The 17,500-nt window shown below is 49.8% G+C and overlaps 1 protein-coding gene across 1 annotated transcript in view; it reads left to right on the forward strand.

Annotated features, from left to right (window-relative positions):
- Nucleotides 1-17,500, forward strand: part of gpc3 (glypican 3) — a gene marked incomplete at its 3' end in the record, with an annotated part of 80,457 nt that overhangs the window by 35,200 nt on the left and 27,757 nt on the right. The window contains 1 exon segment of the mRNA XM_076143407.1: nt 11,572-12,257. Coding sequence (XP_075999522.1) covers nt 11,572-12,257 — 686 coding nt within the window.

Consider the following 17,500-nt stretch of genomic DNA (forward strand, 5'->3'; position numbering starts at 1 on the left):
AAACAAAGGAGGCTCAGCTTTACCCCCCCCACACTATTTTTAAAAAGGCTCCCACTCCATCCTCCTCCTTCTCACTCAAGTTCATTGTGTGTGAGTGTAGTAGTGTGTGTGTATCTGTGCCTGTGTGTGTGTGTGTTTGACCCTGGAGTTCAAGGACAGTCTTGTATGTGCCGCCTCTGGCTGCTCCTGTCTGTACCCAAGTGGTGTTTATTTAAAGAGCTCATCTACCCTGCCCACACACACACACACACACACACACACACACACAGTCTCACACACACACGCACACACACTAACCTTGTGCACCCAAACACATCACCCCGTGTTCCATGCAGACAAAAATTGCCAGTAATGTACACACACACACACACACACGCACACACACACACACACACACACACACACACACACACACAGTCTGTGCTGCCTACCTGCCTCTCCTCCTCCTGGATTAATTACTCTCCTCCGTGTTTGTGATCCCCGGGAGCGTCGGCTCCTGCGCCGGGCGGCGGCGGCCTTTCGCTGGTGGCCACGGCGATGGATGGCGCTCGCCCATTCATCACCGTGACTTTGGGAAAGGGAGACGGCAGGGATGGGCGCGTGGGCGGGTGAGTTAGAGGGAGCGAGGGGAGGAGTGAAGGTGAGAGGAAGGTGGTAGGAGAGGAGAAGTGGAACCAGCCCGCTCCCCTCTGACCCACGCTCTGATTACACATTAACACACGGTCCAATGTGTAATGTATGGAGGAGGAGATCCTCCAAGGAGCAGAGGAGGAGGGGAGCGGGTGGCTGGAGAAGAGCTGAGGGGCTGTGGGAATAGGAGGAAGCACGGAGGAAGAGGAGGAAGAGGGAAGGAGACAGTGACACCTGGAGATGAATAACTGAGCCTTTGTTTCTCCAAAGTACGACTCTTTTGTTACACCGGAGATGTTTTACACACCAGATGAAGGATGAAGGCCAGGTGGAGAGGGGAGGGAGGAGGGGGGGAGTCGGCACCAAGGTTACAGCAGCTCTGATTAAAGTCGTACTTTATCTCACAATGTAACCGTTTAACGTCAGAGTTCAGTTCCATTATTTGTGAGTTTGAGCATTGTTGTGATTTTTGTCTGAGAGGAAGAGTAGAATACAAAAGAAAGAAGCAGTCTGGAGCTTTATGAGACATTATGGTGTAACACACTCACACACACTCACACTGCTGTGTGTCTGATGGCTGCAGGTCTCATGTGGGCGCAGGTGAATGAGCAGAGTGTGTGTGTGTGTGTGTGTGTAGGCGTGTATCTTTCATCTCCTCTCCTACAAACAACAAAGCCTCCCCCCCCCCTCCATCAGTCATGATACTTTTCTTAACTCGCTCCTATTTTTAGACTCAGCAGGTCGACGAGCGAATACAATTTGCGCTATCTTTTTAATTAGCCGTTTGTTTACTCTGATACGGCGAGCTGGAAGAGACTCACTCTGACATCCTGTCCTGTCGTAACCCCCGACGACGACACGCTGAGGTCCCTGAGCCGAGGTGGAGGAGATGAGACAACTACTTACCTGCTCCTTTCCTTCCCTCCTTTGATCCTCAGCCTTCCTGGTATGAGTGGAGGAGACAAGGAGACATCTGTGGGGATGTACCCTTCCTCTTCTTCTTCTCCTACAAATACATTCCTTTCATCTTCTTATCCTCCTCTGACAGCCCTGAGTAACTACACGGCTCCACAGGTCTAATTAAAGCTGGAGTGGACACTTTAACTCATCGTGCAGGTTGGAACTAATGAGACCGATGATGGCTGCGTTCCATTTAAGCGTTCCAGCGAGCCCTCGGACGCTGACACGCCTAAATGGAACGTGGCCGTCTTTAATGTTATTTGTTACAGCGGAGGTGAAAAGTCGATCGTTTCATCACAGCTGCGTCTCCTCTTGGCTTCTCTCTCCAGCGTCATGGCGACTAACAGGAAATGCAGTGAAACATTTCCACGTCCTGTAAATCAGCGAGCAACATGTTTCTGTCTTCTTCTTCTTCTTCTTCTTGTCGCTGAGCTCGTCCACTCCAAACCCCCAGAGGCAGCTGCTGGTTCCACCCTCACATCGCCTCCATTTCTGTGCTTCTCCTCTATTTTAGAAACGCTCTTTGTCTTCGTCTTCTCCACAGTCCAGAGATGAATGTTGTGTCCCGTCTGCTTGGTAAACCCGTGTAATCCCAGAGAACTGCAGACATCTGGCGTGGCGCTCGTACGGGCCGCTGTGCGACTCCTTTAATGGGGCTCCGTGTGCCCGACTCGTCTTTAACGTGTCCCAGTAAACACGGAGCAGCAGAGAAACACGGAGCAGCATCGAGTCCCAGCAGAGACGAGAACACGTGAAGACTCTGAGCTCTCTGACTGTGTGTGTGTGTGTGTGTGTGTGTCGCCCTGTGAGGCTCCGTCTTCGTTATCTCACACAGGTTTGTTGTTGTTGTTGTTCTTCAGCTTCTGTTATTTTTGGGCAAAATAGTTTTTGCTTCCTGGACCCAATTACAGAGCTGACACCTTATTTTTAAAAACGGAGAGCGGTAAACAGGAAGTGTGTGTGTGTGTGTGTGTGTGTGTGTGTGTGTGTGTGTGTGTGTGTACTGCAAATAAGTGTGTCATTGATTTATAGCAGCAAACTGTGTGCGCGTGCGTGTCTGTGTGTGTGTGTGTGTGTGTGTGTGTGTGTGTGTGTGTGTGTGTGTGTGTGTGTGCACGCGTTTGTGTGCTCAGCCTTCATAATTCTGGTCATACTGAGCTCATTCTGTCACTCGGCGCCAAATACAACAAACCAATGTGGGCGCCTCTACACGAGCGGCAAAAACAAAACATCACAGTCGTCATGGAGATCCTCACAGGAGCTTTGAGCTTCCCTGTCACCGTCTCTCTGCCAAACCTCCCACTTCCTGTTTCTCTTGCTCTTCCTGTCAGCCTCCACAGATCAATTGAATTCTGCTCTGTGTTTCTGGTAGGTTTGTACTTCCTGCTGACCCTTGACCTCCTGGGCTCAGACCTCTGATCAGTGACCTTTGCTTGTTGTCTCTCAGATCCCCAGCTGCTTCTCTTCTCTTCTTACAGTTTGAGACGTTCAGATGTTTCCTTCAGCTTCTCTTCTTCTGCTTCATTCTCACGTCCGCCTGTCGGACTCGACGGTCGCCATGTTTCCTCCTCTCTCGTCTCGAGAGGAGCAACCCAAGGGCGACTTTTCCTCTTCAAAGCAAATTATTAACGTGTGAAGTTTGTGTTTATAGCTTTTGTGGTCTCTAGCCCCGGAATCTGATAATTACAATAAAGGAAACAGTGACGTCCTTCAGCCCACCACACGTTCAGACACACACACACACACACACACACACACACACGCTCAGCGGCCTTCTGATCTGACAAAGCAGCAGAGTAGAAAGGCTCCATTATGCTCCAGCTTCCATACGCCCTCCATATTTCCACATTGGATGATTTGCATGAAAATGGCGTTGGAGTGCGGCGTCCGTGTGGCCTGCAGGCGGCTGAAAGGAGCCTTTGATCAACCCGTGATGTTTATATAGATCACAGATGCACACTCCGAATGTGTGTGTGTGTGTGTGTGTGTGTGTGTGAGCTGTTTGAACAAACATAAACGTAAACACTGCTGACACTCAAACAGCCAAAGATCTGAGAGGCAAGTTTGTGTTTGTGCCACAGTTTCATGCCCCCACACACACACACACACACACACACACACACACACACACACACACACACACACACACACACACACACACACACACACACACACATTTATAATGGAGTCGATCAGCTCAGAGATGTTTGTGAATATTATGGTTTTGTGATTCTATAACAGCGACCGCAACAAAATACATCAAATCATTTAATATGAGACTGAAATTGAAAAAACCGCTAAAGCATGACGAAGTAACGAGGGAGAGGCACACACACACACACACACACACACACACACACACACACACACACACACACACACACACACACACACACACACACACACACACACAGGAAAATCACACCACATCTGATGTTCTGTATTCTGAAGCTCTTGAGGTCAAACAGATCTGACTCCTTGTTTAATCTGTTGAAATTTGGTGTAATGATGAGCAGCAGCACACGGGCAGCAGACGTCCATCCTCCCCCTCTCTCCCTCTCTCCCTCCCTCCATCCTCCCCCTCTCTCCCTCCCTCTCTCCCTCCATCCTCCCCCTCTCTCCCTCCCTCTCTCCCTCCATCCTCCCCCTCTCTCCCTCCCTCTCTCCCTCCCTCTCTCCCTCTCTCCCTCTCTCCCTCTCTCTCCCTCCGACCCTCCTTGTTTCCCCTCCATCTCACACTGTGCGCCCATCTGTCTCCAGCGTCCCCTCTGCCTCTCTCAGCTCCGCTCGCTGCTCTTCCTCATCCAAACTTCAAACGGGGGAAAGGAACTCGTCTCTCATTTCTATGTTGGCGCTTTATTAAGATGGCGACGGCAACGTTTGTGTCTGTTTGACAGGGAAACGTGTGGAACGATGCCGCTGCACTGGTGTGACACGAGCCAACAGAGCATGTGTGTGTGTGAGTGTGTGTGTGAGTGTATTTATTCTAAACCGCAGGATCTACTCAGAGATGCATATTGAATTCTTCCAGCTGGGATGCTTGATCTTTGGGTGGAGTGTTTACCGTGACCTCTCCCCCCTCTGGCTCCGGCTCCGGCCTCTCCAGTCTGGATGAGCTTTACATCCACGTCCTCCAATCACGACCCCAGAGAGCAATAAGAGCTGCTCCTGAGTGTGTGTGTGTGTGTGTGTGTGTGTGTATGTGTGTGTGCGATGGTCCGTGTTTGTGTTCTGTCTCTGGCTCAGTCTGATGTGTCTGTGCTGGAAATGAATCCATTATTGGCGTCGTCTTTCACTCCAGTATCACTTTCCCCACCAGGAGGATTCCTCACAGTCCCAACATGTGTGTGTGTCTGTGTGTGTGTGTGTGTGTGTGTGTGTGTGTGTGTGTGTGTGTGTGTGTGTGTGTGTGTGTGTGTTTGCTCTGGAGTCCAGGTTTTGATTGAGGGTCAGTGTATCTTTGCTTTCATCGAATTTCCATGTCGGAAATCGGGAAACATGTCTCCATTCAGGACGTTTAGTCAACAAAGTGGGATTTCATCTTCTTTAGTTTCTTTGTTTCCATCGGGACAAAATGCAGGATTAGGACGATTTTAACCATGAAAGAGGTTTGATAAAGGAGTGATAGTGAAAAAACACACACACACGTGCACACACACACACACAGATTTCATCACAGCAGAGACTCCAGCCATATTTCCAGTGAACGCTTTGATGTGAGTTTGTTTTCCGACCGGCTGATAAAACCGTTTTCATCAGCAGGTCGTGAAATTCATTGTGCGGTTATCTTGGCTCCTGATCAGATGAGCAGCGAGGTGGAGGGTGCAGGGGAGCAGGGGCCGGCCGGTGCAGGGGTGCAGGGGTGCAGGGGCCGGCCGGTGCAGGGCCCGGTGGGTGTCGGCTGATCTGCGGTGCGTCACAGCAACTCTGGCAGTGTCAGAGTCCAGATGCCTTTGACTGCAGCTTCAAAGCTTGTGCGTGTGCGTGTGTGTGTGTGTGTGTGTGTGTGTTGGCGCTGGCTCACTCCTCTCCGCCCCGTCGGCCCTCTGCTGGCTGTTTCCACATCGCTCTTCGTCCTTCAGAGCTCAGCCTCCTACGAGCCGCAGCGTCCTCGCGTCCTCGTGTCCTTGTGTCCTTGTCTCCTCTCACAGCGCCTGTTTGCCGGCCTGTAGTCAGAGCTGGACTGAACTTTGACCCGGGCTCAGACCGCAGCAGCAGCAGAGATCAATGGGGTGGACGGTGAGAGGCAGCAGAGGAAGACTGCTGGCATATTTGGTATCAGGACTATTGGATTCTGAGCGACTCCATGAGTTCCTGTAAGAATTTATTTATTTGTATTTTTCAGACAGAAGAAGCTCAACCAGGCTCAGAGAGTCTAGAGGTGAAGAGTGACGCCACGGCAACACCACCTGGGGGAAACCGGTGCGAGTGACTGTGCGTTAACAACATAAACACCCCTGTTTACACTCAGTGTGATCGATCTGCTTGTGCATTCCTCACCTGTCTGTCTTCCTCTGCTGAGCCAATCAGGCAGTGAGTCATGTATGTGTGTGTGAACTCTGCAGACGAGAGAATCCTGTTAGTTCCATCTACATATAGAACAGGGTGTGTGTGTGTGTGTGTGTGTGTGTGTGTGTGTGTGTGTGTGTGTGTGTGTGTTCGTTTATGTAGTCCCAGTGTGATTAATCATCTAAAGAGGGAAACAGCAGAGGCTCCCTGGTTGTTAGCAGGAATAATGTGTTTGTGATCTCTAAACGGCTCCAGCGGCACAAAGCTTCAGCTCTGCTTCTCTTCTGTGGAAACATGGAGAGGAAGAGATGAAGCTGAGCGGTCAGACTGAAGCCGATTCTTCCTCTGGTTCTTTCCCGTCACTTCCTCATCTTTATCATCTCAGCTGTGAAGCTTCCTGCCTCGGCCTCTTTGTCTTCATCACAAAGCTTTAATAACTGAGACTCTTTAGCAGAAACGTTCCTTTCCCCCGTCTGAGTGTTGAAGTCATTATCTTGTTATTGTCTCACCAGCAGGCTCACACTCCAACAGTTAGGGCTTTTATCTCCAGCACTAACCCTAAAAACTCCAATTTAAAAAAAAAAGAGAATTGTTGATTTTCTCTTAATTAACTAAATGGACGGGCGGCTGAGTCTGACTGCTGAGCCTGACTGCTCAGCTCGGCTCGATTGTTTGAGAGCAGATGTTAAATATTCAAAGGGTTTTATGTTCTGGAGATGTGGGGGGACGATTCTCCTGAAACTCATCAGGAGGCAAATTAACCAACCAAAAGGAAGTGTGTGTGTGTGTGTGTGTGGGTGTGGGTGTGGGTGTGGGTGTGTGTGTGTGGCTCTCGTCCTTACACCTGACTCACACCTTGTTCTCCACTCTGGTTTGCCAAATGCTCCACACTGTCACCACCTGGCTCCTACTGTGCACTGTCAGGTGTGTGTGTGTGTGTGTGTGTGTGTGTGTGTGTGTGTGTGTGTGTGCACCCTGTGGTCCTCTGTAACAGATGGAGTAACCTAATACAAGTCTCATTTCTGCCCCGCTGTCCGTTGGCCCTCGTGGTCTGCTGGTGATGCTATCTGCTCCTTACCAGCATCCTGTCGGCTCCCTTCCTGGAATCAGACCCCCACCCCCCCGCACCCCACCCTGTCTCACAGCCAGCGTCCCGTAAAGCCCCAGGCACCCACATACACACACATACACACAACCACACACACACACACACACACACACACACACACACACACACAACCACACACACACACACACACACACACACACAGGTGGAGCAGCTCTCAGGTTACCTGCGACAGGTCAGTCTGAGTGAGACGTGTTTGGGAAAACAACAGATTGTTTACAGTCAATGAGTCCCACCCACAGAATCATTACATCATAGCTGTGTGTGTGTGTGTGTGTGTGTGTGTGTGTGTGTGTGTGTGTGTGTGTGTGTGTGTGTGTGTGTGTGTGTGTGTGTGTGTGTGTGTGTGTGTGTGTGTGTGTGTTTTTTGGGCCAATCCCTTCAATAATATCAGATATCAAAACATGCTGTTATTCAGTCAGTCAATTAAATAAGGATAAAAGTAATACCTCCACCAAGACCAAACAATTATTACAACATTTTATAAAAATAGTCTAAAAAGAAACCATAATATGCAACACAGTACTTTTGTGGATTGTGATTTTGTCTTTAAATATTTCTGGAATTTTTATTTTTAGGAAATTAAAACATGAAGATTTATTTTTGCAGTCATAAATCAGATCAGATCATCAGACTGAAAATGAGCCAAGAAAACTTTTATTTGCCTCATTTATCTCTTTGGCCATCGTTTATATTTCAGACTCCAAAAATATGAATTATGAAAATATGGAAAAATATGTGAATCTGTACTGAGCTCAGTTTGCACGAGACCACTTTGTGGAGTTTTTCTTTGAATCCACACGAACTGACAGAGCAGATCTGATCCAGTGTGATGCAGTATGATGCAGTGAGATCCAGTGTGATCCAGTGTGATGCAGTATGATGCAGTGTGATCCAGTGTGATGCAGTATGATGCAGTGAGATCCAGTGTGATCCAGTGTGATGCAGTATGATGCAGTGAGATCCAGTGTGATCCAGTGTGATGCAGTATGATGCAGTATGATGCAGTGAGATCCAGTGGGATCCAGTATGATGCAGTATGATGCAGTGAGATCCAGTGTGATGCAGTTTGATGCAGGTATGCAGTTGCAGCACAGCAGCTTGTGGCTGCTGCTGTAAGTCTCTCCAGCTCCGCCTGCCAGCTCTCCATCGCGGTCCTGGACAGGTAGGCTTTTGTCACCGGGACCAGGTGGCTGCAGCTCCTCCATCCGTCTCCATGGCGGCTGGAGGTGACACATCATCAGCCAAATGGATAAGTCTCATTGGCTGGTAATTTATTGATGTTTTCCTCTCCTGGGGATAATGAGCGAGGGGCCGGCTGATTGATGACGCAGCACAGCACATGTCTGCCCTGCCAGCGTGTCAGCCTCACTCCTGTGTGTGTGTGTGTGTGTGTGTGTGTGTGTGTGTGTGTTACGAGCTGCACAGTTGACTTATGTAACGTCCAGACCCATTTGCTTCATGAACATGTGACAGGCCGTTCATATCTTATTTAAAATCTGCTTTGTGTCACCGCTGGAGTGGCTTAAATCTTTTGGGCGTCACAAATAAGCATCGCTCATCCTCTGTGCAACACACACACACACACACACACACACACGTAGGACATATTTCATCCTGCACATCACCTGGAGTCTGTCTCCTTGAATAGGATGCCAGCCTTTGATTCCAGTTTAATTGATATCTGTGATTAATGACACCGATAGAATAGAGAGTGCTTTATTATGTTAAAGCGTTTAGATGCAACACGACGCCGCCTCAGTGACAGAGAACCTGTGGAATGTTCAGCTCAATGTAGGAGATAGGATATCCAGATTCCAATGCACGAGGAAGTCGGAAATGACTGAGTCATGGCCGCAAAGTGGAGACGTTCACCTGCCTGATGTTACTGATCTGGACACGGAACCTTCCATCCTCAGAGGACAGGTTCCTCTCCAGCATCAGAGGACAGACGTTCCTCCTCTCCATCTCTGACGCCGGGGCCCACAGAATTCACACTGCAGCTAATTCTAAACGCGACCCGATCTGTTTCTGTGTGGCGGCGCTGTGCTGATGCGAGTGTTTGACCTGCAGCAGTCGTCTCCAGCGTGTCAAGGGGTCGCTGACACGCAGCCTCTCTGCGCTCCATTAGAGGACACCTGATCCCGCGCAGGCTCTCAGCGATGAAAGCTGGCGAGCGAGCGGCGTGCTCAGGAAATGGGCCGGCGGTGCTTCTCAGCGTGACCCGGGCTACTTAGAGCCATTGTATTGCATTTATGAAGAGCCCTCTAGTCTTTCTCTTTACCATTACAAAGTGCCTCTGCTCTTTGTGGTGTAAGAGATACTACAGGTAGCAGCTGAATTACACAGTTTGATGTAAGAGGCTTTCATGGAAGCCGGGGGGGTGGGGGAGGAGGAGGAGGAGGAGGAGGAAGAGGAGGAGGAGGAGAGGAAATCGCTCTAAGCTGGACACCTTTATTCTCTCACTGCCTTCAATCTGTGACTCACGTAACCGAATATCTGCTGTTTCCACTTTTATGTTGCCATGAATAGAATTTTTACATCTGTGTGGGGGTGTGTGGGCATGTGTGTGTGTGTGTGTGGGCATGTGGGCATGTGTGTGTGTATGTGTGGGCATGTGTGTGTGAGTCCCCATCTCCTCCTCTCTTTGTCTGACACTCTGCTCATTGATCACATGGTGAAGAGCTTTAGAGCCCCGCGCTGAACATCCACAGATGTGTGCCGCTCCAGATCGCACACACGCACACACACACACACAGCACACGCACAGGCACGCGCACACACAACACACATACTCAGATATCCTCAAATGCATTCTTCGATCGTTTCCACTGAAAAGCCATTTAGGGTTAAATGACTTTTACTAAATGACTTTCAGGGAAACGAGGTCTGAAGGAGGTCAGGGCTTTGTTGTGTTGTTGTTTTTGGAGCTTTATTGGATGAATGAACGCTGTGGGAAGCCAGAAGTTACAGTGAGAGCTAAACACACAAAGCTGATGCATTATGGGATAGAGATCCATGGTGAAATACAGATGTTTGCGGCTTAAAGGTTTCTGCTGCAACAGTGAAGATATTTACATCTGCCTTCATGTGTTCCTTTGATCCATACGAGGCCAGTATGAAAGAATCCACAGCATCCCTCGTCTCCTTCACTCTGGACGTCTAAACTCTTTCCCTCTCTCCTTCATAGAACAAAAGTTCCGTCTCCGTCTCTTCCTTCTCCTTGCTAAATAAATGGCGGTGGCTGCCTGCTCGTCTCTTGCGACTGCGGCAGACGCCCTGTGACCGCGTCCTGCCTCCTGCCTCCTGCCTCCTGCCTCCTGCCTCCTGCCTCCTGCTGGCTCGCTCCCTGGCTCTTGGAGGACGTGCTCACTGATCTGTTCCTCCTTCACTGCGGGGCCTCAGCCTCCTCACAGACCCGGGAGAGTCCAGTCCCTTCACACGTGCCGCCGCATTCTCACGCTCATGAGAAACAAACCATTAGCTTAAATTGAGGCAGAGTTGCCACATCATTTCTCAGCGCCGTCCAAGCACCCGGAGCGCCGCGGCGAACGGCGAGCCTCATTTGACCTCCGAGAAGCATGAAGAGAAAGGAAATGGAGCCGCCCGAGCAGGAAGACACAAACAGGGAAGATGGAATAGCAACAGAAACGCTCACGTCCTTCAACCAAAGCAGCCGCAGCGTTGTGTCTCTCCGCACAGTGATGCAGTGGGCGAGGTGGGACAGCGGCGTCCCAAGTGATGCTCCTGTCCAAAGCTTCATCTCTCAGCCGCTCCGCTCCCCTGCTGAGTTCAGTAATTGGCCCTTAAATCTCCTCCTTTTGTCCGCAGCTCTGTCATTTCGCCGTGACAGAGCTCTCGCTTGCTGCCACCTCTCTTGATACGACTTCACTTGAAACTCTGCTCGCCATTACGCCAGCCTCCTTTAGAAGGGGGCGTTTAGGAGGGGGGGCGGGGGGGCTCGGCTCTTCCCTGGCTTGTTTGAAGTATTAAATGGTCAAATCTTGCTTTTGGTCTGATGCTGAAAATGCTGCTCTGTTTGCGTTACGAGGCGGCTTATAGAGCGACGTGTGTGTGAGCCTTTCAAGAGATAGAGCATCAGGAGAGAGAGAGAGAGCGCAGTTTCCCCCTGACTGTGATCATTAAGTTGGCGATGGCGGTTTGCGTGGTTCAGCATCTGCTTGTGTGCTCTGTGAGCGAAAGCACCTCTGTCTGATTCTGACAGCCTCCCTGTTGTCGTGGCGATTCAGGCACATCCTCTCCTCCTCAACGCAACAACTTTCACAACAAAGTCCTCTAACTTCCCTCTCTGTTTCCTCCTCCCTGTCCCCTCTCCTCCTCCACAGAGGCCTTTGATCTGGTCCTGCGTCACGGCCGTAACTCCACCCTGCTGATGCTGAAGTCAGAGTTCCCAGGTCTCGGGCTGGGGGCCCAGAGCAGCGTGGGCCAGCTCTTCCTGGACATGTCGCTGTACATCCTGGGCTCGGACTCCACGGTGGACCACATGGTGTCGGTGCTCTACAGCCGCCTCTTCCCGCTGACCTACCGCCGGCTGCTAGGGGGCAGCATTTCCTCGGCGTCGGAGGAGTGTCTGAAAGGGGCCTGGAAGGACTCAGGGGCGTTTGGCCCGTATCCCAAAGCCATGATGACCCGTCTGTCCCGCTCCCTGTTGGCCACGCGGGTCTTCCTGCAGGCTCTGAACCTGGGCATCGAGGTGGTCAACACCACCGACCACCTGCGGCCCGGCCGGGACTGCGGCCGCTCCCTGCTGAGGCTGTGGTACTGCCCGCACTGCCAGGGCCTGCTGGGCCCGCCGGCCTGCAGGGGCTTCTGTCAGACCGTGATGCAGGGCTGCCTGGGGGGGGCGGCCGAGGTCCAGCCCCACTGGAAGATCTACGTAGAGGGACTGGGCAAGCTGGCCGGGGCCATGAGGGGCGAGCAGGACATGGAGGCTGTGGTCCTCAGGCTGCCCTCGCTCATCAAACTGGCTCTCAAACACGCCGTCAACGCACGCACACGCCTCAGCACCACGGTGAGTCCTACGCACACACACACACACACACGCCTCAGCACCACAGTGAGTCATGCACACACACACACACACACACACACACACACACACACACACACACACACACACACACACACACACACACGCCTCAGCACCACGGTGAGTCCTGCACACACACACAAGCACACACACACACACGCACACGTCTCAGCACCACGGTGAGTCACACACACACACACACACACACACACACACACACACACACACACACACGCCTCAGCACCACGGTGAGTCCTGCACACACACACACACACACACACACACACACACACACACACACACACACTCTTATATGTCCTAACTCTTTGGTCGTGCCTCTGTTTAGTTGTTGTCCCTCTGTGCTGCTCTGTTAAAGGATGTTGCTCTGTGATAAAAGTAAACAGAACAATGTCAACAGACGACATGAAGAGATTTATTTAGGATGTAGTTGTTTATATTTAATCCCTTTAATCCACAGTGAGATCAAAGAGCTCAGACCTCCGCTCTGTCTCTAATAGAAACTCAAAACTCTCTGCTGCTCTGTCTACACCTCCGCCTCTCATCTGCAGCTCTACCTCTCCATGTCGCCGCTCTGCATCATTCTGTCATTCTTATCACTCTTTGTCACAGTGTGAGTGGAGTAGGAGGCGATGTTATTCCAAGTGCGTCTCAAACTCCGCCGCAGTTCCAGGACAGAGACGTCACTCACTCTGTTCAGAGACAGACGCAGGTGTTTGACTTCTGCGCTGGAAAATGAATTCTGCCAGATTCTAATGAAGGATTAAACTTGTTTACTGAATCTGTTTTATAAGATATTCAGGATATTTCCAAGGCTGCACGGAGCCTTTAACTACATGACGCTCAGAGACTCAGAGGCGGTGGAATTGCACAGCATATCCGTGTTTGTAAGCGTGTAGAGATCACAGACGCACGCAGAAACACACCGGACCTCTGAGGAGCTTTAACTCTTTAGAACTAACAACACACCGCTACAGCCCTGCGGTGTGAATGTGTGTGTGTGAGCGTGTTGGAGCCACACAGGAGGAGGAGGCGGCTTGTTACGACTTCCATCAACAACGTTCTTCAACCAAAACGATTTACGTGAGGAGCAAGTTGAAGTAAATCCTCCCGCACTGTTTGATTTCCTACTTTTAGGACTCGGAAATAAGAGAGAAGCGACTCGATCGGCTGCGGGTGTTTGCCTCTCGCTCAAACAAACAGTGAGAATATGAGAGAGGGAAGCGACTCCAGCGACTGTGACCAGAAATTGCCAATATGAAGGAGAACTGAGCCTCATTACAGCCTGACAAAGGGGATTTGAGGCTGGGAGACGTCTTATTGAGCGAGGCAGCAAAGTTTGGATAGAGATACGAGATGACAATAGAGGAGACGGAGCAGTAACAAGGACTCACACACACACACACACACACACACACACTCACACACACACACACAGGCGGCAGATTTGTTACAGTCGAGGTCGGAATTTATAATCTACAAAACCTGGATTGTATTTGAGTGCTTTTCCAATATTGTTTTTAACGTTGAAGCCAAAAAGCTTTAGAGGGAAATGAAAGGATGCAGAAGAAGGAAGGACGGAAGGAAGGAAGGAAAGAAGGAGTCCAGTGAACGCACGGTCGCTCTGACAAATCGATACTTTCCCGAGGCAGTGAGACAGATGCTCCCAGCATGCTTTGCTGTACGCGGCGCTCCTCTGCAGGGGTGACCTGTTCTGTGTAGATGAAACTATCCGGGTTGTTCTTAGCTGCATGAGGGCAGAAGTGCTCATGAAATATGAAGGCGTCCTTTCTTTCTGTCGGGTGGCAGACGTGCTGGAACGCCGCTGTGCCTGCTGAACTTCTCCCTCTCTCTCTCTCTCGCTCTCACACACACACACACACACACACACACACACACACACACACACACACACACACACACAGACCCTGAATCCCGGCGGTGACCGAGGGTTCTGCTCTCAGATGTCATCATTTATTAACGCACAGGTTGACCTCACTTACTCTGCTGCCTGGATCCACTCTGAAACGCTGACTTTGGGGAACTGTGTGTGTGTGTGTGTGTGTGTGTGAGAGAGAGAGACAGAGAGTTTCTTATGCCCAAATCAAATCTCCTCCGTGTGTGTGTGTATGTGTGTTTAAGGCTGCTGGTCACAGTTGACTGCTCTGTGTGTTTACGACTCTGTGTTTGGTTCCAACACGCAGGATTAAAAACTGCTATGGCACTTTAGTGTTGAGCTCACTGGCAAGGTCATGGGTGTGTGAGTGTGTGTGCGCGTGTGTGTGTGTGTGTAATCCTGCAGTGGCACATGCTGTTGTCATTGAGGGGACAGAGGCGTCGCTCTTCTAATTCTGTCTCACTGAGTCACAGGAGATCAAACAAACATTAGACAGCGACCTCCTGTCACCTTGGTAAAGTTCATCCTCTGAGTGTGTTTAACTTCATGTAAAGGGCGGCGGCGGCTTTAAGATCACCGCAGTGTTGCTGTCATGTTTTAGCTCATTAACTACAATCTGTATGAGCAGCAGAAGGTCTGGAATCATCTGCAGCGTCGCTCCAGAGAGAGAGGAGAGAACTCAAACCAGAGAGGAGAGATTTCATCATTATTCCTCCAATGTTGCATTAATAAGACTGGGACTGCAAACAGGAAGTGTGGAAATTCATCCCTGTTGAAATGAATCAGGTTAATGAGCCGGAATGTCACGGAAAAGTGAAAGAAAGAGGGGGAAAGTGAAGTAACACAGGAATCCTGACGCAGTGGGGATTCAGGCAGACTGAGACGCTTTGCAGTGTTTAGTCAGAGAGAAAGAGTTTAAATATACAAAACATGAAGGGGAAAGATCTTCAACCTACACAAACGTCTCTAATGACACTGTGAGTTTCTTGATCTTCATCTTCATCATCTTCATCTCCATCATCTTCATCTCCATCATCTTCATCTTTATCATCATCTTCATCATCTTCATCTTCATCATTTTCATCATCATCTCATCATCTTTATCATCATCTTCATCTTCATCTTCATCATCTTCATCTTCATCTTTATTATCATCTTCATCTTCATCATCATCTTCATCTTCATCATCTTTATCCTCATCTTCATCTTCATCATCTTCATCTTCTTCATCTTTATCATCATCATCATCTTTGTTATCTTCATCATCTTCATTATCTTCATCATCTTCATCTTCATCATCTTCATCTTCACACTCTCTATTAATCACATTGTTATTGAGAGACACACAAAGTAAACATTAAAGGGGAAAGGAGAAGCCGATCTGATGGAGAGAGGATTTATTGATCATTATTGATTGTTGTGCTCAGTGTTTCAGCTCAGAGACCATATTGATAAGTCTAGCTCTGTATTGATTGAACGTCTCTTTAAGTAAAGATGTGTCGCTATTTAGGGATCCATCTTAAATCTTCACCTCTGCTCTCCTGTGCACACTGAGTGAAAACATCCCAGTTTCCAGACTTTATTCCACATCAACATGAGTCTGTCCCCTTTAATCACCTACAGCACTCATGCTAGTCTGGAAGCGTCTGAGCAGCCGTTAGCAGCTTCCTGTAACGCCGCGCATTCCCAGCGTGAAAGAACGTTTAGGTGAGATTTAATGCGTGGAGGCGTCTGAGTCGATCATTCAAGCAACTGATTTGATCTCCTTAAAGTGTGTGTGACTGAGCGCAGAGTCGCAGCAGGGTGTGTGTGTAACTCTGACACACACACACACAGCCCTGCTGCTTTAAGGAAACATCAGGATCCGTGTGTGTTTGCATTCAGCGACATGATGATGCTGTTTTATTACAGCGCACACATGAGGGACGATAACAAAGTGACAATCTGCTGCAGGTGAATCATCCAAACTCTCCTGACCTTCTACAGGAAGAGGAAGGAGGAAGACTATCAGGTTCAGATCTGCTTCAAGTGCATTCTGACATATATTCTTTATATGCTGATAGAAGAAGATTATGAATGTTGACTTCTAATCCACTAATGGCCTCAACTGAAGACAACGACTCCCTGGGATGGTGGACATTCATCTGAAAATGTCCTTCATTGGGACAGGAGACACAGTTTGTGGTTACTGGGCTCAAAAGCTGCAGAACCCGGCCCAGTGTCCTTGGAGTCCATGTTGAGGAGGATCTGAATGATAGTTTAGAATCTTTTAAACACTCATTTCAGACCATAGACAACCATTCAGACTGCCTTCCTGTTCCTTAACACTAGATCACCACTAGATGGTAGCAGAGAGTAAAGAAGGTGCAGCAGCCTTCAAACCAAAACACTCACTACCATCAGATCTGGGTCAGCAGGATCTAGATCTGAGGGAGCTGTACGCACTCAGGCAGCTTAATACCTCATAGGGCTACAACTTGCAGTTCCCTCCATCATCTTGCTGAGATCAAGCGATCGATTCGAAACAGTCCGATAGCTGCAGGGAACATTTCCACCTTCATCCAAACATCCATGTCCATTATGATCCGTAAGCTAATAAAGGTAAAGATTTCCTTTAAGTGACGATGTCAGACACAACTGTTTGGTCTTGGTGGAGGTTTGTTTTCTCTGCTTTGTGTCGGAGGCTCGCCGCTCCTCTTCCTGTTATTGAGGGCAACACGTGGCGTGAGGCCCTCTGAGGTGTCACAGGAGCCTCTCTCTCTGTCTCGCCGCCTCACCGGACTCGGCGGGATACGAAGCGGCTCAGCGACGTGTTAACATCATTTCCTCCGCCGCTGCGTCTCTCTGGGTGAAGTCTGGCAGCTCAGAGGGGCGAGAGGGCGGCCGAGAGCCCCGCAGCTCCAATCTGCTCCACCATCAGCCCCTCCACATCCACACATCATCCCCTCCTCGCCTTCATCTGCCCATTTGTTTCCTCTTTTCCCTCCCTTGTTCTTACGTGCTGCTGCGAGAGAAGATGCATGATTTATGAAGCTCTATTTTTACCAGTTACCGAGGAGAAGAAGAGAGAATAGAGAGGGCGACAACCAGAGGGATGGAGTGAGTGAGCGAGAGACGAGGAGGGAGGGAGGGAGGGAGGGAGGGAGGGGGAGAGCGAGGGGCCCAAGGGGAAGGAGGACAGGAGAGTGTGGAGGAGACATCCATCACCCTGCGACCCCTCGGCTGGAAATGAAGATGGGAAGTAGGTTGAGACGGAAATATGATGAATCTGAGCGGGAATACAGAAGGAACGGCCTCTCTGTGTGTGTGT

Source organism: Genypterus blacodes, unplaced genomic scaffold (assembly GCF_046128005.1).
Source record: "Genypterus blacodes isolate CSIRO-AG114 ecotype Tasmania unplaced genomic scaffold, CSIRO-AGI_Gbla_v1 ptg000024l_1, whole genome shotgun sequence".
Taxonomy (NCBI): domain Eukaryota; kingdom Metazoa; phylum Chordata; class Actinopteri; order Ophidiiformes; family Ophidiidae; genus Genypterus; species Genypterus blacodes.